Genomic DNA, 25,310 nt, shown 5'->3' with positions numbered 1-25,310 from the left:
GGTGCAACAGTCAGCAATGGCTTTAGTGATTGCATAGAAAAATTAATAGAAAAAATGCTATCACTACCTAGTAGGTAGTTTTATTTTATTCAAACTCTTTTTAACATTTAGTTTCTCAAACAGAAAAAAAAAATATATACATATAATTCAAGCTGGAGAATACAAATATTAATATATGTTATAATACTTAATCTATAACACTTTCTGTTTGTTTATGTACAGTTAAATAGTTATGCACTTGTTTTCTTGTTAGTAGCTATTCTGACATGCATTATATAAGGACTAGTAAAGTACAAAGATAAATATACCTTATAAAATGAATCCATGCTAAGTAAAGTAACCCAGGGAATATTAAGCGATTCAATAATTTTAGTGGCAACAGTTGTTTTACCTGAAGCACTGCCACCACAAATACCTGGAAAAATATAAATCATGCGGACATAAAATACTCAACTTAATAAACTAATCTCATAAAAGAAAATAAAACAGTATGTTAAAAAACTCTATGTGCAAGCATAATTGTGAACATGATTTGATCATTAGAATGGTTAATTTTTAAGCTTAACAAGAGGGAATATTACCTCATGTTATAAAATTAGATACGATTCTGATTACATGCTTATATAATTTAAAATTTACTGTGTTGGATCTTTTATTTCTCATGCAGAAATGTAAGTATTAAGGCAAGAATAATATCTATACAAAAGTATATACATGTATTTAACTAAAACAGAAATGGCATTTATACCAAACAATATATATATAACAACAAAGTAAAACTTAAATTGAACAAATTCTAACCCTATTTCCTAACAAATATTATATTAACTGAAAATAGAAAAAAAATAAATTAGTAGATAAAAAAGGTAATCAAAACAAAAAAAAAAAAACCAAATTAATAACTAAGATTAATAACAAACAAAATTAATATAAGGTAAGAGAGGTTAGTAATAATAGTGTTCTATCAACAAATACAAGTATACAGAAATTTGTTATTTCATCAAACATGATGATTCTACTCATAAAATAATGAATTCACAAGTACAAACAGTACACATTCAAAAATGTGCACCTACCTAAAGAGGCACATAGTAACTGATCTCTTATAGTGATTTTTTCATAATTTTCACCCAATTACATAATTAGACAGTAAAAACAGTTTTTAATCTATAAGTACAACAAATAATACTGTGCACTTTATTTACTTTTAATATTATAAAAATCTATTAAAAAAATCTACCTTAGGATAAATATACACACAATCTGTCCAATGTCGTCGCTGAAGTTTAATTAATATAATTCTGGTTTGCTTGCATTTTGTTTTATTAGTCTTCTGTATGATCCTGCATATTTTGTTTGTAATTTGAAAGTAATATGGTGGACATCTTCTCTGATAATGCATTAGCATTTTCTATTATATTTTATTTTTATTTTATTCCACATTTATATAGCACATAAAAAAATTATTAACAAATAAATGAATTATTATTATACTACACTTGATTAATGCAACTAGGATATTAACGTAAAGTAAGCAATACTCAGATTAAGAGACTGGTTTCTGTAGCAAATTTAAACAATAACGGGAGAACAAAGCTCATATGCATCTAGTCTGTCACGATTAGCCTCAGTCAACAATCTCACGGTCTAAAGGATCGGAATGTAAATAACAATTCTGTCCATAAATAAAACAAATTAATTATAACCGCCACTAAATAAACAATGACCCGCTCGTTAAATGAAACGCACAGCAGCAAGGGATACTTGTCCAGGTTCTACGTTTAGTAGGGAGATACAAAATCTCCCACTATCCTTGTGTTTCTTTCAGAGTAACGATCAGAGCTATTAATGTTAACGAAACTTAGATTATAGCACAGTGATGTAGACAGCTCAAAACAAAATGTGGTAGTTGAAAATCTTCTTTTTAAAGAAAGGTTGAAAGAAGGTTGTGATAACTGAAAGTAGCCGTCCATTTTATTTTTTCCTTAAAATACACACTGCGACCAACTATCCCAAAAAACCTCAATTTTAGGTCACAGCAATGGTACAGTAGAGTCCTTTGTTTACAATAAGTTCTCATCAGCATCACATTTGACAATTTCTCTGATAATAATCTTCCCTTCAAATATATAAATCCTATTAAATTGTAACATACGCCAAACATTCAAAGGAAACTGTTTCTTTTCTACAATTGATACATGAAATCCCACAATACCAAAAGAACCTGACTGACCAAAAACTGGACTACTGAAAAAATTTTACACAAGTAGAGCTAGATTTTTTTTATTTTTCTGCTTTACAAAAGTAATTGTAAGGCTTGCGATTAATTACATTTTATATATTTGTGAACACTCAAAATTGCATTACAAAGCAAGAAAAGAAGAACACTGCAGTTCTATAGAAATAAGATATTTTCCCACGACCCTGTTAATCCAATTAAGAATCTAATGAAAAGATAATTTATCATATGCTTTTTATAAAAATGTTTGTACATCATAAATAAATAAATAAATCTTTATTATGAACAAAACATAAAAATAAATATTATATAGATCACATCAATAAAAAGATAAATCATAAATGTAAAAACAAATTATAAGATAAAAAATACATGTTTTAAAAATCTATACTAATTATTATTTAAAAAAATTTTTTAGAAAATTTTTAAGAGTAATATAAAAAAGCTGAAAAAAAATCAAAAACTAATCAGGCAAGACATATTGAGATACTGAGAGTCCTTGGCAATCAGGTTTTTTGATCCTCTAAATTTTCAGACAATCTGAAATTAATACAGAAAAGAGATTTATAACAACAACTGGACCAAATTTGGAGTCAATCAAATTATTATTTAGATAATTATCATGCAAACAAAATTTGAGATTTTTGTGGAACTATTTAATAAATAATAATAATAATAATAATAATAATAATAATAATAATAATAATAATAATAATAATAATAATAATAATAATAATAATAATAATAATAAGAAGAAGAAGAAGAAGAAGAAGAAGAAAGATAATAAAGAATGTTATCCCCAAATTAAAAGTAGATATGAAAACACAACACAATTTTTTTTAACCAATGTTTATTAAGGAGATTTCAAGAAAATAATCAAATTCAACCAATTAAAATATATTTGTGTGCTTTTTGGAGTTATCTGTAATTTCTTTAACAAAAATATAAACAGAATTTTGAGCAAATGTGGTTTAACAAATATTTTAAAAAAAGAAAGGTTAAATCTTAGTTGATTATTCGCTTTTTGAAATTAATCAGCTGACTGACCAATAACAAATGGTTCGACTTGTTGCCCAGCAGAGTTATACCATGGAGGACGACCAGCTGTATATATAGTCCTAGTATGACTGCGTAAAACTGATACTGATGCGGTTATTTTGGACTGTTGCATAGTCATCGATGTCGTCCTTTGACGTCTTGCCCTGGGTGACTTTTGTGAACCTAAAAAAAAAAGAAAAAGAATTGCTAAAGAATTTTCAGACTTATTATTACAAATGCATTCCAAAAAAATAAATATCTTGAACCTTAAAACAGAATTTACTGGGTTACAAAAATGCTGAAAGTTTTTTGTTCTAAGCAAAAAGTTTACTTTGAATGAAACATTTACTTGAATATATTCAGTAAAAAATTAAATATTTACAAACAAAAAAAGATTTGAAACATTCAGTCAATCTCTGGGTCTCTATATTTTAAACTACTTGTAAAAAGAAAAAAATTGTCATGATTTATGTTTTCATTTTTAACCTAAAATGAGTTAAATTAGTAAATTCTTTACTAATCAAGAAAAAAGAGTAAAAAATCATAACTTTCAACTAACAATTTCATTGTTTACTTATCAGGAATATCTTTATTGTTGTTTGATTATTTTAGCTATTAATATAATTGTCAGTACTAAATAAATAAATCTTTTACAATCAATATGTAACATCTTTACATGATCGATACAAAAATAATACTATAGATCATGTCATTATCAGATAAATTATAAATATTAAAACATAAATTATAAGATAAAAAAATAGATGTGATTAAAATCCATATTAATTATTTGAAATATTAACATATAAAATAACATTAAAGAAATAAATAAAGATGTTAAACATAAAAAATAATTTACAACTGGGAAGCAACTACGGAAAATTACTTTGAGCACACATTTATCTATATGACTACACAAAATTCAGTTTTTTTTTTTTCATTTTCTTAATTACTGATTAAAAATGAATGGGCAGAGTAATATTTTTTCTGTAAAAGAAAGGTTTTTAATTGTATACAAAAAAAAACAAAAAAAAATTGTAAATAAACCAGAGAGAAAACCTTTAAATGGTATGGTAATCTATTAAAAATGGCAACAGAAGCAAAAAAAAAGGCTCTTCCTCATAATCCTTTGTGTTGAATTATTCTTGTTCAAAAACAATCCTGTTGCCTGGTTTGGAAGTGGTAGATATATTTATGTTTAGCAAAGATTTCACATCCATAAATACAAACACTTAACTTTCTAAATATTGGTCTACATGATTCATACTTAGCAATAAGCAATGATCTAAAAGCTTGTAATAACTGTTTGATAGAGCCCAAACGACATTATAGTTTTGATGAATTACACATAAGCATAATAAATATTTAATAATAATAAAGAGCTTAGCATTTTTTATTAAGGCTCTTCAGAGCAAAACAATACTTTTTGATTTTGTTACAAACGGAATCAATTTGATCTTTCCCAAGCAAATTTGTCGTCTAAAACTCTCAGAAATTTTGCTTCATGAGCAACAGAAAGTGTATTATTATCATTAATGGGAATTCTATCCATATGATCATCAAAGTTATGACTACCTGAAAAGCCCAGTGTGACAGTTTTGCTCATATTTTTTCATATATTAATACAGCTGTGTCATCTCTGAAGAAAAAAAAGAAAAGACAATGAATGGTTTCAGATTTTGAGCCCATTAATAAACAATAAGAAAAGCAAGGGACCAAGGATTGTTCAGGGACCAAGGATTGTTCAGGGACTTCCCTGAGATAATCTGCTTTTACATCTAGAAGTGAGGATCTGAATTTTATATTGTATTCTTATCAGAAGATGAAATTTCAACTACTTGTTTAGGGTTTGTAAGATATGACTTTAAACAATTGTAAACAGCTCCTTTGGTACCATAGCTATCACTAAAAATTGTAGAACTAAATCAGATTATACTCACAAAGATCACAAACAATTGAAAATAAAACCTTTTTCCTTACAATTAAAAATATTTTTGAAAAAAGAATGTAAAATGTATGTGTCCAGATAATTTCCTCTAAAACATGATAAAAACGTGTTAATATTAACATATTGAAAAGCATAACTACTTTTCAAGAAATACTGAAGAGTAACTTTTCATAACTTTTTCAACTCTAAAAAATATAGGCAATGACGAAATTGACCAACAACTTTGAAAATTAAGCGGTGGAGAAAAACACAGACTTGTTAAAGCATTATTAATTCATTCATAACAAAAAAAAAATATATCAAGAGAGTTTTATTAATTGTTCTAATTATGTATTTTGAAGTGAAATTTATACCTTACTAACTTTTTATTATCTCATTTACAAAAATATTTTAATTAAATTTTTTACAGTTACTTTTTTATTATTTTTTTTACTGATAAATAATGCACCATGCTGAAAGTGTATAATGTACGTGTAATTATAAAAATTGTACATATTACACACTTGGTAAAAAATGTCAATACATAATGAACAGTATCACTTCAGATTTATGTATTCTCTTCTATACTTACAGTAAATATTACTGTAATATTTTCACCTTATTTATATTCCTTAGTAAAATTAAAACAAATTTACCCATTCACTTATTTTCTGATTCAACATGTTACTATACTTAGAATTTATACTTATATAATGAAATTTTATGATTAATATTATTTGTTTATATATATAATTATTAATTATATTTATATTATCTGGTTATATTTAGTTGGGCATATTTACTTATTCAATGGAATAAGTAAGTATGTCCAACTAAATGAATAACTAATGTATTCATTTTTATAGCATATCTTTGATTTTTTTTTTAATTTTTGCTAAAACGCTGCGTAATCAGTATGCTTCAAAGCCTGTAACAGCTATAAAGAATTTTCATTATAGCAGAAGACCAGTGGAAATTTCAATTTACTTTGCAAAATCACATTAATGATCTTATTTGAAGAACACACCATAAAACTTTGGGAAACCGCTGAAATTTGTAGTGTGGGTATTGGCATTGACCATTCCATTATCCATGATAAGATGAATTACCATAAAACATGTTCAAGATAGGATCTGAAACAGTTTGCTCAAAGCCACAAAGAATCCTAATTCACATTTGTACAGTACTTAAATTATGGTGTTTACCAAAACATGTTTTTTCTAGATCGCATAATAACTTATGATAAACTCACATTCATCATTTTGAACCACAATTCAAACATCAGATATGGAATTGAAACATCCTAGTCCACCCAGTAGGAAAAATTCAAAACTTATGCATCAGGCGGTAAAGAAATGCTAATGGTAGTTTGGGATTTCAAAGTCGCAATTTATTACGATTATTTAGAAGAACAATGTACAATCAACAGCGAGTATCATTAGTGACATGCCAGAAAATAATGTGAAACCTGCAAATAAAAAGAGGTAACTTCCTAGTTCACTCTCAAAGGCATAATTCTTTAGCATAATAAACCCTGCTCTTATACTATTCAAAATATTAGAAGCTATTCAAAAATTGGATCAAATCCACTTTGCAGTCCCAATCTTGCACTATCAAATCTTTTTTGGCTCAAGATATCGAGGTAAACAATTTCTTTGAAATTGTGAACAACTAGAATAAAAAAGCTCACAGAAACAAGGGGCAAATTCCTTAATTAGCCAGGATTATGTTGAAAAGTAATGATAGCTTCTTTGACATTGAAGAAGTAATCATTTTTCTACAGTCAAACTTTCTCTTTAAACATTGAATGACTCATAATTAATCATTTTTTATATGTGTTAATTAATTGTAATAGATGTAGGAATGTAGATTAAATTCTAATAAAACTCAAACAACTTAAGGAATTTTTTTTAAATTGTCAAATTTCACATCATCATATAAAATAATACCAATTTTGTGTGTAATTTAAAAATCTCTGACGCATAACAAAGACAATCAAGGGAAATGTGACTAATCTAGTAAAATGGCAGTTATTCAAGAGGCATGTTAAATTGACACTAATTTTTACTGCACTTGGATTATCACTGAGGTAGCTTTCATAAAAACATTATTGGGAAAAATTGTCTTTTCTGATAAGCTAGTTTACTTCACCATTATAAACTAAATAATCATTTAGAAGAACAGCATACAATCAATCTTAAATCATTTCTATAGTATGTGCATATACTCACCAGTGATACAGGCTTCAATGATAAGATGTTGAAACAACAATTATACACTAAGAAGCTAAGGTTGTGAGTAACAACAAAATAATGAAATTTTATGATTCAGAAGAACAATAATAACAAAACTTCAATTTTTGTTTCCATAATAAATTATTATCGCTAACAAACCAGTGAACAAAATATATATTTAGCTAGCAACTTACCAAATTCAATTTAGAAGTAATTTGGATATCTTTACTTTTTTAGCTGGGTATATTTACCAAAACTGTACATACAATTAAAGAATAAACAAACTAAATTATCAAATATAACTGATGTATGTAGTTAGTTTGAAAGTACTGTTGACTATCCTGTTTGAGAGACTACTTCAATTAAGTAACAAAACAGAGCTGCTGTAAAACATGCATTAACATTATAACAAGTGGCTTATTTCCAGTAAATTCATTAATAAAAAATTATAAACGATAGTTTTCTATAATTAAATAATCTAAACAACTTTACCTCACTCAATAAAAGATAATTGCATCAATTACTAATAATAAAAATATCAAGATACTACAAAAATCAAATATTCATACACGTAGTACTTTTGATCTGATTAATATGTTTAACATACGTTTAAGATAAGAGAAAAAATAATTCTACTGTTTACACTATTAGTCTCAGTTAAGATTATTCCATAAAAATATATGAATTTATATACACTTAAATTTATGCATGCATATACATCGTCTTACCTGCAGATGGTGGTCTCGGGGATTGAGGAGGCAGTGGTGACATAGTTCCATCATAAAAATCACCACTCCTACCTTCATCATCATCGGCTGAATCATTGAGTTCTGTAACTTCTCTCTCATCAACACCACTGAAAAACATAATTACTGATTATTCATTGACCATGATATGCACAAATACACACAACAAAAATGGGGAAAAAAAAAATTTTTTTTGGAGTTTTTCCATGAAAAACCAATAAGACAAGATTCTTTTTTTCATAAAGATGAAAAATATTCAACTAATAATACAATCTAAAATTATTTATCTGACAGAAATATTTTCAAGTTGATAAGTTGTTATAAGATACAAATGTATCTTATATGTATAATATCCCTGGATATTATATTTCTAAAAAATTAAAACAACAAATTACAGCATTTGTACAAAAAAACAAAAATTTCATTATGCTAAGAAAACTTTATACATAGAATGAAAATGTTTTAACCAGTAATAATTAAGACAACAGGTTTTAAAGTTAAACTGGATTAGTTTCTTCTTTTTTTTCAAGGAAACCACTATTTCTACTGAAAAAGTACTTTTAACAAAGTCAATTTTCCCTCCAGACAAATTATACTCTTAATGTTACTAATAATCTCAGACACTTTACATGTATTTTAACAAAGAACAAATTATGAATGAAATCATATGTAAAAAAATGCTAAACCCTCACCAGGAATTAAATCCTTGACCAACTGATCTAGAAGAATTAAAATGTTAATAATCCGTTGATTTACTATTCAACCTTATGTCTACAAATTTTACACTATCTAATTGCACTTTTACAACTTATCTGTTTTCTTTAGCCTACCATATATATAACATTTTGCTTGTTACTAATGCACTTGCTAGGAGTTAGGAAATATAAATTAATTACTTCCCATGATTATTTCATTACACAAGTATAAAATTTTATTTTGACGAAAAAAGTTTAAACATTTGGCACAATTTAGTAAACAAAATAACTTCAGCAATCATAATAATTATCTAGTAACTATAAGTGAAATTTCAATCTGTAGAGCATTAAATAGTAATGAAGTATTAAGAAATGAAGAGATAGTAACAAAAGAGGTAATAGTTTTTAATTTAGAGGTATAGTAAGGTGAAATCTGAAAGATTAAATAGAAGAAAAGTGAACAGTTTTGAAGTAACTTGACCATTGTACCTTAAGAAAAACCAGCCAAGTAGGAAGACTATGAAGTTAAAAACTTGGGTAAAAACAGAATTTAAAAACCAAACGAATATTCAGAACAGTGATCAAATTAGCAGGCATAGTTGCCTAGAAGAACTAAGTAGGTCCTATAAAAAAAAAAAAGTTAAATCAAAAGCAGATATATAAGTACTGTAAAAAATATATATTTGTCATCAATGAAGCAATCTACTTTATAGACCTTAATAAAAGAAATTATCCTCTACAATCACTTTTTTTAACAACCACAGAGATCATGAAAAACCAGAAGGGTTATTATACTTAAACACAAATTAAACAATACACAGGGGTTAAAAAAGTAATTATTTAATTCTGTGCATATACCAAATGAGAAAAGACCATAATAGTAAAATTAAGACATGATATATATATAATCAACAGCATAATTTTGTATCTATTTCATAACAAAACATTAAGAAATCTTTAAGGTGAAGTCTGAAACTTAGAAAAATGTTTCTACACTTAAAAAATTACGAGACGTTCACATCAATCTGGGATTTTTGTTATAGAGTACAAACAGAGATTCCTGCGCATTCTGCTGGTTGTATACATAAGATATAAGAGTCAACTATTATCGTATGGTGCACTAGCGTGAAGCAACATTAAACAACAACAGTCAGTTGTAAAGAACATGGCATCCAATGTAATTAATGAATATGTGGAACAGTGCATTGTAAAAAGATTTCATGTGAATGAAGACATAAAACCCAGTGAAATTTATTCACAACTCCTTGCACAATACAGTGAAGAGACTCTGTCATGAAAACATTTAAGTGGTGCAAACATTTTAAAGAAGGCTGTACATCAGTGAATGATGATCCAGGTTGAGGTGGTTCAGATCACCAAAGTTATGGCCTCAAATTTTTAGGATAAAAATTACATCATACACATCGATTTTCTACCCCATGGAGTCAATATTAATAGTGAGTACTATCCCAAAGTTCTTCAAGATGTGCACAATGCTCAGTGCATAAAACTAAAGGTGCAATCACTAAAGGTGTTCTGGTTCTGCAGGATAATGCATAACTGCATACAGTCCACCACAAGACATATACACTACAAGATCTTGGCTGGGAGTTACTGTCACACCCTTCCGTACAGTCTGGACCTTGCTCCCAGCAATTTTCATTTGTTCAAGCCCTTGAAATTATCCCTGAGAGGCCAGCATTTCAACAGCAACACTGAGGTGAAGCAGTCAGTCCTATCTTGGTTTTGACTTAACAAATCTTTCTACACTGCTAGTATCCAGGCAGTAAAAAACACTGGCATAAATGTATAAATATAGCACAGGATAACATTGAAAAATAGAAGTATTTTTTACTACCATAAGTATGTTCTACATTTATTAAAAATTAGTAGTCCTGGATTAACCTGAACACCTCTTGTATTATTTTATTAAGATAAACAACACAGACAAAACATGACAACAAGCTAAGAAAACATTACAGATCCTCATAGTAGAAACAAGAGATCCATTTATTCGGATGTACATGATATTGGATGTAGACCTTTTCTATTCCCCCAAAAGAAACAATCTGTTGAAGAAGCTGATAAAAATTTAGGTACAAATCAAATGGGGGGATGGTGGAATCAGTTGTCTCTTTGTGGTGCCCCCTGGATAACGTTGAACAACTGATAGTGGTTGCTTAGTAGCCCAGAAACAAACTCATAAGCAACACAATGGCCAGGACCATACATGTAAACGACCTGGCAAGCAGTCTTTTTCAAGGCCATGACAACATCTTGCTCAGAACCTTTTCCTGGAATGCAGATGACCTAATAAGTTAAAAAATTCACAGAATTTAAACAAATAGTGATAGATAAAGATATAGATTTCTATACAATAGCTGAACCAGACACATCAACTGATAATGAACAATTCTTTCAGTTGCAGGGTTACCAAACATATGTCTTGAAGAGGTCTAGAGTGGTCACGTCCAGATTGCTTTTGGCAGTTAAGAGCTGACTCACTGTCCGCTTTAAAAAAATAAAACAAATAATCGATGTAGACAAGTTGGAGATGGTGGATCTGGAGATATGAAAAAATAAATTTAATGCAGATTTATAATTACTTACAACCCTCCAAGAAATCAACCAGATCTGAGCTGTCTGGAAGACACGTGGGATCACCACAGTGTCCTCATGGGTGACTTGAACACCCATTCAACTATTTGGGGATATCCCCAAATAGTTGTATATTTGTATATAATAATACAATAATAATTGTATATTAATTGTATATTTGTATATACAAACACATGTGCTACAGGAAGAATAATTGAAGACTTTTTAGCTAGTAACCCTGTACAGTTAGTTCATAGAAAATGATACCAGCGGACCAATGTTTTCGTTTATGGAGGTGGAAAAAATCTACCTCCATAATCAAGAAACATCGATCCAGATGTAGTTCTTGCTCACACGGCTCTATCATCATTTCTTGAACACACCCTACTGCTAAGTCGAAAAGGCTTTGGACATAAAATACTTTTTGTAACTCTAGTCGGCCAGATGAAGACTCTGGAATAGTTGTCAGCAAAAGGACCACAATGGAATTGAAAAAAAGCAGACTGGAAGTTGTACCGGAAATTGCTGAAAACCTAGTGACTCAAGGTTTGGTTGACAGAAATATCGATATGAGTTGTTCTAGGATTAGAGAAGCACTCCTGAAAGCCACCAAAACCTTCCCCACAATCATCCATGAAGTGTAACTATAGCCTGTTTCAGGATCATTTTTGGACAACTACTTGAGTGCTCACCTATATTGAATTGGAGTGGCAGACAGCCCTGTCTGTGCATTATGCAACTCGGAAGATCTTATGAATGGTGTTCATTTCAATACATGTGAAGCACTAACTGAAATCTGATGACTGCCACAAGGGCAGGAAACATTATCATACACTATGACAAGTAATCTTTATTGGGCTGCTTGATGAAGAATGATGTTAAATCAATAAATATAAAGGGCGTTGTAAAAAAAAATATGAATCAAAGGATTTAAGAAAATTAACAACCTCTCTCAGGACTATTAATCTAATTTGGATCCAGTGAATCTAGAGTACTTGAACTGGTTTTTAATTATCTTTTATAAATCCCGGCCTACACTCACTTACGGTGATGAAATCATTTCATCCCTTGAAACGTTGAACAATCCAGATTTCTGTGTGCTATCTCTGGTAGAGGCAAATCATTTATCATCTTATTATCAAGTACATAGTTTTTTCTAGTAAACCAATTTTTTTTTTCTCAAGCCAATTGGGCTGCTATATTGGACTATTCCGAATATTATAGTAAACTGGTACAAAGAATTAAACATACCACTGGATCAAGGACAGCACTTGTAATATCAGAAAATAGAAATGAGTAAAAAAAAAAAATTATAAATATAACAAAGAATAATAAAACACTTAAAAATAGAACTGGTAGCTGGAATGGTAGTTAGAAATAACTGGTAGCAAAGATGCAAAAAACATACATTTAAAAGTATTAGCAAGATGAACAGAAGAAAAGATTATGGTTAGATGGATGTGTACTCATTCAGGAGTACAAGGTGGAGAAAGAATAAAAAAATACAGGAAGGAAAATATAGGAGGTGATGCTGTCTTCAGAGCTTTACAATAAATTCATGAATTATTTACATCTGCAGAAGATACAATGATGTAAGTGTTCCAACAGAAAATGGTAAGAGAGGGTGTGAGGGGGGGGGGAGAGAGAGAGAGAGAGAGAGAGAGAGAGAACCAATATTTTTTATGTTTAATTTATATTTTTCCTATGTTTTAAAATTAATGGTAATAGTTCAAGAAATTAATGTACCTAAGTGTGAAATATAAGGGTTTAGAGTGTGGGATTGGATGGCATGTGGATGCAGAAGCAACAGACTGAGACGTTACTAGAAAATTCAGGTGTCCTAAAACACTGTAAAGATGAGATTTTCATCTTATACAGTGTAATTTGAGAGAATGAAAATATTACACATTTTATTGGAACATGCCAGATTATAGTAAACATAAGACAAAGTATTTTAATAAGTTAGTTGATTATAGAAACTAAAGTTTGTGAATGGTTATACATGGGAAGGACTGGTGTTAACTGTTGAAATATGAGAAGGAGGTGCAGATATAAAGCACAATTAATAAGCAAGAGCAATACATTGTTACTACCATTAATTATAGAAAATTAAGTTTAGTATTGAAGTACATGAAAGTGATAATATAGTGTGTAAGGAGAGAAACACAGATAAATGGAGGAGAGAAAATGTGTATGTGTATGTGTGGGGGGAGTACAAGAAAATTTAAGAGAATTAAACTACATGTGATTGTTGGGCAACTATAATTATGTTAATAGCAAGTAGAAAGTTTAAGTTGAAAATAAGTAATATAACATTTTTAACTCTAGTTAAATTTAATTTAAATGATTACACTGACCTTGTAAACATTGATAAGGTGGTATAATTTATTTTTGTTTGAAAATTTTCAATATGTATAATTATGACAGTTATTTATTATTGTTCTATTAATCTGATTTTATTTATAGTTATTTATATGAATACATTACATTGTGTAGCGGATATTTTCCATTTACAAATCAAACATTATCAATTTGTTTCCTTTTAAAAATTAATCAACTCTTTTTTTTTTTACAATTTTAATTTTCAAGTTATAGTTATGCTATTTTGATGGCTATTTGCCTGGCTATTTTGATTCAGAAATTTATTCAAATATTTTGTCCAGTGCGTTGCAATCTATAACTACCAACAAAAACCACCCCTGAATATACAAAATTAATAACAATTTCAATACAAATTTACCAATGTACATATGTGCCTTTAAAATCCACAGATTAAATTAATTTTTATCAGTTGTCATATGTTTAAACTGACGTCATGATCAACTGAACTGATACTGTAAAATTTAAGCCAGATATCAAAACAGGCATGCCAATTTAAACAATTCATTATTTTAATAATTTACCAACTCATTTATCAGTATGTATTTATATTATTAATAAAAATATCAGTTTGTAAAGTAATAAAGTAATATTTATAAATGTAATATTTTTCTAGATATTCAAATTTATTATTTATTTCTAAATTTAATTAATTAGATTTTATTTAATAATTTCTAAATTATTTTTTTTTTATATGTAATAGAATGATCAGCAACATTTGCGAAATTCTTTCTTTTATAATTATATGAATGTGTGTATACATACATATACACCCGCACATTTATTGGTTTAAAAAATATACATAATTTTCATTATCATAGACAATTAGTTTTAACACAATATTTATTACAAAATTGTTATATGCCAATGAAAAAAACAGACATCTTTTAAATTGTAGATGTTACATACTTTTATTATTAAACACCTTAAATTTTTCTATCAAAAGTTCAGACAATAAGTTTATCCTTTTTATTATTGTAAAAGGTTTTATTAACTACCCTGCAATATATGAAATTATACAAATATAGACCATAATGCAAACTTATAATTCCTTTTACCACTTGTTTTTTTAATTAATTCGTTAAATATTCTGTTCATGGTATACAGAATAGAAATATTTAAAATTCCAAACATAAAAAATTATAAATCAAGATCTTTTGGCCAAAGGCTGAGACATACCCCACCACAGATCAGGACACATATTTCTCATCCTGCTGTTAATATTAATTGTAGAAATCACTGCTGTTGTAGTTAATCTTCATACTGATTTATATTTAATTTTAACATAGTTTTTAATAATGTGACTTAATTAATTAGTGTTATACTAATACATGTTTTTATTAAATTATGTATATTTTCTAATAAATGTTATACAGTTTTTTCTAATCATGATAATACTATAAAAAATGTATTTAACTGATGTTAGATAACGACAAAGCAATTTTTCCTAAATAATAAAATACCTACTAAGATAAGGAAGTAACTTAACACATCACTAATTTTAATTAAAGAATTACTCAAATTAACAACAATAAACACAAAAATACTTTTAACCAGCGAGATAAATATAAGAAACCATATATCTTATCCAGGCTAAAAATCTGCTGACTATAGGGAAACTAATAGCTTCCCAAAACCTTCAAAACTGATAAAAATGCATTGCTAATATGCTGTAAGCAACAATTACACCTAACTTCACCAATATTTACTTCATTTCCTTACAAAAAATTGTGGCAATTACAAAAAAAAATCGATTTCGTCCAGAAAAGGAAACTAGCAATCCAAGTCAGAATATGCACAGCACACGACGTGACGCTAGTAAAGGTTAAGATTTACCTTTCTTTTCCAGGGAATTCAAATAAATTACAAAACGTGACATTAAATCGACAAAGCTATTCAATCAAATAGATTATGGCTGGGAAAAAAATAAAATAGCAAATTACAATAAAAATCAATCCTACAACCCGACCACGTTTCATAACAATGGCTTCACCGATTTAATTTATGCAGTCATAAACAACAGTTAACAACAACTACTGACATCATATTGCGAAAGAATAATACAATGAAATTAAAAATAATAAATTTTCTACGGATAGTCAGCATCAAACAGAAAATCACAGAATTTCACTTGAAACATGAAAAAGCTTCATTTAGAGGTTAACGATTGCATTAAACGAATGACATGTCACAACACAAGCATGTGTTTTTAATCGAACACTTGAAAGGAGATTAATTAAAAAGTCTTTATATAAAAAAGTATTGCTTAAGCTTTTAATGACGATGAACTATTACGAAAACCCCGATAAAATATGTATAAAATTTGACATACCTTTCGGAACTCGCTGAGCTAGGAGGATCAAATTGCTGTAACATGGCAGCCATTCCTCGGACTGAAGATGGAAAGTGGTTGCCATGGTTACGTGCTCAAATTGTATATCAACATCCATTGACACTTTAAGCTTGACTCGAAGTAGATGCTATTAATTCACAGATAAATCGCTGATAATATTTACTAAGAGCAAAACTAATGGTTAGAAGTAAGTAAAATATCATGATATTGTTTGAAATGTATTCTATAAAATCATAACTATGTATGAAAAGACCAGTGGGCTTTTATTCATCAGTTTAGAATACTTTTTTTATTATTTTAGTATTCAGACATTGGAGATGGGTTATTTCTGTTTTAATGAGGAAGGTGAAATAATATATGAAAGAGTGAGAGAATCTCATTAGGAATCAAATCCAGGACTATCAGTTCTAGAAAGCAACATGCTAACTACCATATCAACTGGATAGTCACAATTGTTAAATTGTTACTAATTATTATCATTCATACTTACTAACAAATGAACTCTATATGAGAGTTATATACGATTTATATAAATAATCAATTGAAACAAACGACGTAAATGGACAGTAAAATAGGAAATACTTTACAATAAAACACAGTCTGATATGGCCCTATCGGGTTCATTGTATCATATCTGTCTCCACTTTCCTCTGTGTGCTGAATTTTGTTCCAGTTAGCTCTCATTTATTTCAAGATAGTCTACACATAAGTTTTACCCTTTTACCACCTCTCTTGTTTGGATCTTCTATTAATCTTTTAGTAGTGTTTTAATCCACCTTTCTCCTCATATATGCCAGCCAACTAACTTTCATATCCCTAAATGGTCTGAGTAAGCTATAAATATTATTTGCTCTTCTCATTACTCATTTTTCACTCCTCTGTTCATTTAATTCTCCAGTAAAAAATGTCAAATGCCTCTAGCCTTTCCTTTACAGTCCATTTAACATTTATACAGAAGAATACTTCAAATCTAACTCCAACTTACTAAATAATACCTATTTCTTTTCTTTAAATCCTTCCTTAGTCATTGCAGCTCATGTTTTTTTATTTACTTTCACTTTTGCAACCTTTTGTTATTATAGTATCTAAGTAAGTTTGCTGTATTATTTGTTCAATCCTTCCTATTGAGCAAATATTAATTGCCTTATCACCACCTAACCTTATTACTTTGGTTTTCCTAATATTCATTTTCATACTATATTTTGTTACGTCTTATAACTTTTAAATCACTTGAATGAATATTCTGCGCGTTATTTCCTAAAAACAGCATGCCATTTGCAAACCTTGCCGACTTTATTTTCCTTCATCTTACATTGATCTCTTCAATCTTTTTTAACTTTTTTGTCACATCTTCAACAAAAATATTAAACAGTGTTGGAAATAAGGACTAGCATCCTTACCTTTCCTAACTGAGACAGAGCACTCTTTATTTTCAAAGCTGGTTTCTGATTTATCTATAATTTTTTACTAATATTCTATCTTTCCTATCCAGTTGCTGGCATTTGTAATATTTCTATTAGTTAATACCAAAAATATTTAATGTGGTTAAATGCTTTTTAAATAACTAAAAACATATTTATTCCTTTACCTATATGTACATTTCATTAATACTATTAGCCAAATCAGATGCTTTATGCTTCTTCTATTCCTATAAAATATTACCTAATATTCATTTCAACCACTGTTGTTTTTTTGTTCATCAATATTTAAAATAGGTTCTCTCCTGTTATCTCAATTATTTATAGTAGGTTCAATTTATTTTTTCCTACCCGCTTTTAACTCTCTTCAATACTATTTACATTTTTTCTATCACAAGTACATAATCATGATTGTCAGCTTCTAACAATTCATATGCCTTTTACTTTCCCAACTATATAGTTATACTCTATACAGCCATACGGAATAATATAAGGGAAAGTATGCTGATATGGTCAAATTTGCATTTGAGGTTTTGCAAATCTCTACATTTAATTACCTCCTTTAACAAAAAAACACAATTTTAGCTTTAAAAAATTCTGAAAGATATATGTTGCCCAATTTTTTGCTATCAAGCAAGGGTTTGCAGATATCAAGCCCTAAATCTTTTGGAACACTACAGCAAGCCAGTCCAAAGCCTGAACCCATTACTTAAATAATAGGGAAATGTAGTGGGGAGGAGTAACACCTTGTAAAAAAACCTTGGTCCATCTAGCTCCTGCTGATAGAACATTGCAAGGACCCCTGCTTATGGTTACTAGTGAAAACTGACCAATAGCCTTGAAGGTGGAAAAGGAAGAAATTCCCACCGACAGAAAGGGTGGAAGATCCACTCTGGCTCTTCCCAGAGGAATTCCAGGGTGGGCAAGGCTCTGTAAACTACAGCAAAAGCAACTTGCGTAGGAGAAGAGAAAACCCTGCTCCTCCTGATTGGAGGGTGGGCATAAATTAGTGGTTATTTGCTACAAACACAAATTACAATGAATGCAAATAATAACTCTTAGTTCAGGACTGGAACGGAAAGTGAAACTACAAACATTAATGTAAGGGACTGGAGAGTGTTTCCATGGAGGAGGGATAATTGGAAATAAATTGCAGCTGAGTCCTGCAGACTGTAGATAGAGTAAGTAAGTAAATCTGTAGACATTAAGATATAGACCTTACAGGTCCTATACCTCAAACATTTACTCAGATGAAGAGAAATTTTTTCATCTGATTTAATGCCACTTATATATATAGTTAGATACTTTTTGATCAAGTTTTGTATTTTTCAAACCCCCATAAAGGGGTGGGCAAAAAAAACTTATTTCTTTTTTGCCAAGTCTGGGAACAAAGTCAAATTCTTGTGCCAGGTAATTAGATGATTCCATTACATTAATATAACACTTTTGTTATGTATTTGGGTTTCATTCAAGAGTAGATGATAATAAATTTATTTTTTCTCATCAGTTATCATTTTGGTTTTGCTTTGGTTTTTCTCAATTATGATTCTAGTTTTAAAACTAAATTAACCAATTTTTATGAAATTTTGTATGACTTTTAAATGTGTGTCACTGGAGTTATGTATTTTAATTGCAATTACAATTGTTAAAGGAAATGAGAGATATAACTATATCTTCTCATAAAGACCGTTATGAGAAAGTGGGAAAATTGTAGTTGCCATCAGTCACCATTATTTTGTCTTACAAAAATGTTTACCTCCTACATTCATTCATCTTATCTATTCATATAATAAATCAGTTTTATCATCTTCATATTGACAAACTGAGATTTAACTACACTTGTTAAAACAAATCATTTGGGTTGATTCCTATCCTGAATGCAATTATCCTACCATTAGTAAAAATCTTCATTTGGCTATTTCTTTGTTTAGAATGATTAACACCTCTTTTTTTTAATTGAAAAGTGTATTTTAACACAACAGTGTTAACCTTACTTATTTCTTCCTATCTTATTTAATTTTTTTTATTCTTTTTATTTTCATCTTTCTTTTTAAATGTTCTTACTTTACTACTTATAAAAATCTTCCTACAGTTCCATGAGTTTATTCATACCTTCTTTCTATTTCTTGTTGTTCCCTTCTAACAACTCCCTTTCTCCTCTCGGAGATTCAAATGAGAAATGAACCTATCTTTGGATTATTCAACATAAGTAGACTGTGTCATGATGCAAAAAAGGATACAACAATTCTCAGTCAGTTCACCCAAAAGGAGAATCATTGTTTATTCCATTGCATTCCCCTATACATTAGCTGCCCTTAACACTGGGAACAGATGTTTCTGTGAAGTAACTCTTATTCTAGCTTCTAACTTCAGTCTATCTGACTTAGGAAGCACCCATATAACATATATTAAATAACATCCAAATCTAATTTTTATAAGTCTTAGGTTGAATATAACTATCTGATCCCACATTTTAGAGTTGGTTATCACAATCTTCTTAATATTGTATTTGACCAAACCAATTGACAACAGTCCACAAAAATTAACAATCTTCATAGTAGACAGAAATAAGGTGCAATCTTGTCTATTTATTGTTGTCATAACACAGTTGAACGAGTTTTATAAAAGCATTTATATTATTACATCTATTGTCATTTTCACTATAATACTTCCTCTGAAAAGTTACTGTATCTTAACATAAGATTTTATTAATCTATATTATTTGTACTTTTCATTGAAATATCATTTCTGACCTTCATTTATAGTTGATATATTTTATTTTACTATCAATGCTTAACTATATTGCAGGGGTGCCAGGTTGAATCATTTATAGTTCAGTTGGATTTTTTTTGGAAATAGTCAAGGATTTTCCTTAAGGAACATTGAACTTGTTCTTAAGAAGCTTGTATATTATTATTTGTTCTAAATCATCAAGCAATAACAATCTGAGTAAAGATATGTGAATTTCATGGAATTATGAGAAGAATGCTTACTGACCTGAAGCACTCCTTTGAATGGGTTTTTTGTCTGTTGTTTCACATTCCCTCTGTGAGTAGATAGTTCCTTTCATACTATTGGACTTCATACATCCTTTTTGCTTAACCTTACCTTCCTGCTGATATTCTGTAGGTTTTAGCAAGGTGCTCACATGATCCATAACACTGGTCAATAAAATTTAATTTTTTGTTTGTTAAATGAGAGAGAATGACTGATTCTTATAGTATTTTTTATGGTGATTTCATATATGTTAATAGATTTTTTCTATTGAGCTAAGTTTTTTTGTAATTGAAGTTTCTTTTGAAACAAAAATGTATGGTGAACATAATATGACAATACATTACATGCATTTTGTATTCACCCAAAATCTATTTCTTTTGGATTTTCTGTTGTAATTTGGTAAATCCCTCTTTAGATTCCAACAGTAGTCAGCTAACATTTCTGGGTTCAATTTTCCCTGCTATCGTGTTTCCATTATAGGTATCTGCTGGTGAAAGCGCTCTCCATGTTCATCACTGATAGCGCCGAGAATGTTAGGTAGTTTTGAAGGAGTTCACTCAAAAGTTCTCTGTAGTTACTGACCTTATGGTTTCCAAGGAAGTTTACCGCATTTTGAAATTATATCAATGCAGCAACCTCCAAGTCATTGAAACATTTTTCAAATGCTGGATCACTGATTAGTTTTCTTATTTATGGCCCAACAAATACACCTTCCTTTATTTTTGCATCATTTATATTAGGGAATTTGTTTTTTTAGAAACTGAAACCCTGCACCATTATGATCCATTGCTTTAACAAAATTTTTGAATATACTTAGCTTAATGTGTAATGGCAGAAGATAAACTTTTTCTGGTTTTCTAATGCATGTCTAACAACATTCTTCGCTCCTACAGTTCTTTGGCCACATCTCTCTCTTTGGCCACTGCTCTTTTACAAAATGGTTTTTCCTATTCCTGTTATCCTACTTGCACAAAAAGCAACAGAACTTAGTGTATTCAAGTTGCAATCCAAGCAAAAGCACTATTACTTTCAGATCTCCACAAATATGCCATAAATATTTCTCATATGACTCCTGATCCATACAAGTTTTATATTTTCATAAGACTTCTTTATGCCTTTATGTGAACAGCGTATGCTAATGGTATTGATGGGTATTTTTTCCAGTGTGAAGTAAAACAGCTTTCAAATTAAGTTTTGACAAGTTAATAAAGTCACCATTTGTCAGGATGGTGCATATGTCCCAAAGTTTCCAGTAAAGAGTGCACATCATTGTAATATACTAAGTTTTCATACTGAGAGAAGAAGTTCAAATTCTGACTGTGGAAAGCACTTAATTTAATATTTTTTTTTATTGTAAAAAATGTCATCCTTTCAATCTTGATACCAGTACTTCTGTTTGATTCTGTTATAAATTTAGATCACAAACCAGATCATTTAATTCTGACTGATTAATTAAATGGAGTTCACTATATATATTTTCTAAAAAGTTTGGATCTCTTTCTTCATCGCCTGATAAGTCAGCACAAGATTGGACATTTTCATCTTCATCAGAATTCCATGTTTCTGGTGGTACTGAAATTGGAAGCTCTTGGCTATATGGCACTGGCCTCATGTTAGAGGGAATATAAGGGTATTTAACAGTTTGTCTAGTTTTAGCTATTATCCCAGATATCTTTATTACACAAAAATAATCGTCTGTGATCCTTTGGTTTTCCCCAAACAACTGGAATTGTACTCACTTTACTGAACAAAATATACTCACAAATACAAAAGCCAGCTACAAAACTGAATGTTATACACACGAGAACTTGCACTTGAATGAGAATTAAAAATATTTCTCTAGTCTGCGCAACAGTATATAAGTAAATAATGCGACAGAAATAACTAATAAGTGGATGATGTGTTTATAGTAAGATGAAAATAGGAAGAATGAGTCACATTCTTGTTCATTTTAATTAGTGTGTAAACAATAAACATAATGTCTAACAAATCAATGTGACAACAATTAAGGGACTGTAATAAATAAACAAAAGCTTATTTGATAAATAATATAATAAAATACGTTCACAAAATGCTATGCTTATGGAGTTCATACATGATACTACCTGAAAATAAGAATGGTAGTTACAAAAAAACCAAGCCTAATAGAAGAATTCTGATTTCATATTTGAAATCAGCGTGAAAAAACTTTAAGAATCAGTTATTCACTCTCATTTAACAAAATCATTGTTGGTAATAGGAAATTGGAAACATTTAGAACTTTATCTACTAAAGAATGTATCCTTTTACGAAAAGCCCACCCAGTATCTAAGATCAATCTCAGATAAAGCGGAGCCACCTAATTACTCCTAATAAATTTATATTTATACCTCAGTATACTTTCAAATAATATTATTACATATTTTCTCCCAAGGAATCTCACTAATTCTCTTGCAAAAAATGTAAGTCAATGTTATGACTAAATAAACAGAAATGGTTTTTAATGGGACAAAAATTTTTATGGGTTTTAGAACCAAGTTTTTTGGTTGCAATTCTAAAATATTAAATTCCTGATCATTGAGCCATCTCACTGATTTCGCCATATGCTCTGGGTCTCCGGGTCTGTTGAAAAGTGATACCAGTTTCCTTCAATAGCTTATTTTTAACTGTATATAATAATCTCAACTTTAAGATATCAATATACACATCTTGAAGAGACACTGAATTATGTAAAAAAAAGTCATTATACTCTTTGAATAAACTTTTGAGAAAAAAGAGTCTTAAAGTAAGTAATATATCTCCTCACCCCTTTTATCAGTTCTAACCAAAATTAAATTACATCAATGACCCCTATTCAGAATTCATCACAAAATTTCATAGAAATTAGTTAATCCTGTTTAAAATGTCAAGCAAATCAATACGTGATAAAAAAGAGCAAAAAATTAAATATAATATAAAATAATATAATCAAATCAATGTAACATATTGGAATCATCTAATTAGTACAAGAAGTGATGTGAGTCCAGAATTTAAAAAAAGAAAGAGGATTTTTTGCCTTTTTGCCTAAGAGGAGGTAAAGAAGATTTTTGAGGGTAAGAAGTAAATGTAAGGTAAGAAATGTAGAAGAAGACAATAACACTCTTTTTTTTCAAAAAGAGTGTTATTGTCAAGATACTAAAGAAAGCAGGAGCAGATAAATGTGAAGAATACAGAAAAATTAGCTTAACTATTCGTGCATCAAAAATTTTAAATAGAATTCTGTACAGAAGAATTGAGAGGAGAGTAGAAGAAGTGCCAGGAGAAGACAAATTTGGTTTCAGGTAAAGTATAGTGACAAGGGAAGCAATTTTAGCACTCAGATTAATAGTAAAAAGACGATGCTCACATACTTAGCATGTATAGACCTAGAAAAGGTATTCAATAACGTAGACTAGAATAAAATGTTCAGCATTTTAAAAAAAATTAGGGTTCAAATACAGAGATAAAAGAACAATTTCTAACATTTACAAGAACCAAACAGCAACAGTAATAATTGAAGAACATAAGAAAGAAGCTGTAATAAAAAAGGGAGTCCGATAAGGATGTTCCCTACCCCCGTTACTTTTTAATCTTTACATAGAACTAGCAATTAATGATGTTAAAGAACAAATTAGATCCGGAGTAACAGTACAAGATGAAAAGAAAAGATGCTACAATTTGCTTATGATATAGTAATTGTAGCTAAGAGTAAAAAAAATTTAGAAGAAATAATGAATGGCATGGATGAAGTCCTATGCAAGAACTACCGCAATAAAATAAACAAGAACAAAACAAAAGTAATGAAATGTAGTAGAAATAACAAAGATGGACCACTGAATGTGAAAATAGGAGGAGAAAAGATTATGGAGATAAAAGAATTTTGTTATTTGGGAAGTAGAATTAATAAAGATGGACAAAGCAGGAGCGACATAAAATGCCGAATAGCACAGGCGAAATGAGCCTTCAGTCAGAAATATAATTTGTTTACATCAAAAATTAATTTAAATGTCGGGAAAAGATTTTTGAAAGTATATGTTTGGAGTGTCGCTTTAAATGGAAGTGAAACTTGGATGATCAGAGTATCTGAGAAGAAAAGATTAGAAGCTTTTGAAATGTGGTGGTATAGGAAAATATTAAAAATCAGATGAGTGGATAAAGTGACAAATGAAGAGGTGTGGCAAATTGATGAAGAAAGAAGCATTTGGAAAAATATAGTTAAAAGAAGAGACAGACTTATATGCCACATCCTGGAATAGTTGCTTTAATACTGGAGGGACAAGCAGTATTTCTTTAATACTGCAGGCAGGCAACGTTTGGAATATGTAAAACAAATTATTGTTAGGGATGTAGGTGCTAGAACGACTAGCACTAGATAGAGAATCTTGGAGAGCTGCATCAAACCAGTCAAGTGACTTAAGACAAAAAAAAATACACCATCAGAAACTATCTTAGCTACTTAAGAGAAATTTAAAAAATTTATCTACTTTATGAGTAAATTTTTGAGATCTGGGACCCATGAGGTCCTATATCATATCTCTTTGCCCCCTTGCTTAATTGTAACCAAAATTAAATGGCTTCAATGTTCTATATACAGAAATCATTATACCAAATGTCATCTGTCGGTCTTTCCAGTTACGAGATATTATGGAGAATACAGGCCAATGTACAATCATCCTTCCAGAATTTTTC

General features: G+C 29.4%; 2 protein-coding genes across 2 annotated transcripts in view; one reads left to right on the top strand and one right to left on the bottom strand.

Annotated features, from left to right (window-relative positions):
* The window catches only part of l(2)k01209 (uridine-cytidine kinase-like lethal (2) k01209), a 61,684-nt gene extending 45,427 nt beyond the window's left edge, over window positions 1-16,257 (bottom strand). The window contains exons 1-4 of the mRNA XM_075368423.1: window positions 16,189-16,257; window positions 8,167-8,294; window positions 3,287-3,460; window positions 309-415 (exon numbers count right to left, since the gene is read on the bottom strand). Coding sequence (XP_075224538.1) covers window positions 309-415; window positions 3,287-3,460; window positions 8,167-8,294; window positions 16,189-16,241 — 462 coding nt within the window. The 5' untranslated portion in view covers window positions 16,242-16,257. The remainder of the gene's footprint in view (window positions 1-308; window positions 416-3,286; window positions 3,461-8,166; window positions 8,295-16,188) is intronic.
* A 129-nt stretch (window positions 16,258-16,386) lies between these two features.
* Window positions 16,387-25,310, top strand: part of tilB (touch insensitive larva B) — a 45,505-nt gene continuing 36,581 nt past the window's right edge. Inside the window, exon 1 of the mRNA XM_075369653.1 lies at window positions 16,387-16,396. Coding sequence (XP_075225768.1) covers window positions 16,387-16,396 — 10 coding nt within the window. The remainder of the gene's footprint in view (window positions 16,397-25,310) is intronic.

This window comes from Lycorma delicatula, chromosome 6, assembly GCF_047948215.1.
Source record: "Lycorma delicatula isolate Av1 chromosome 6, ASM4794821v1, whole genome shotgun sequence".
In the NCBI taxonomy this organism is placed as follows: domain Eukaryota; kingdom Metazoa; phylum Arthropoda; class Insecta; order Hemiptera; family Fulgoridae; genus Lycorma; species Lycorma delicatula.
Note: the sequence above shows the minus strand (reverse complement) of the source record. Positions and strands in the feature narration are given on the sequence as shown.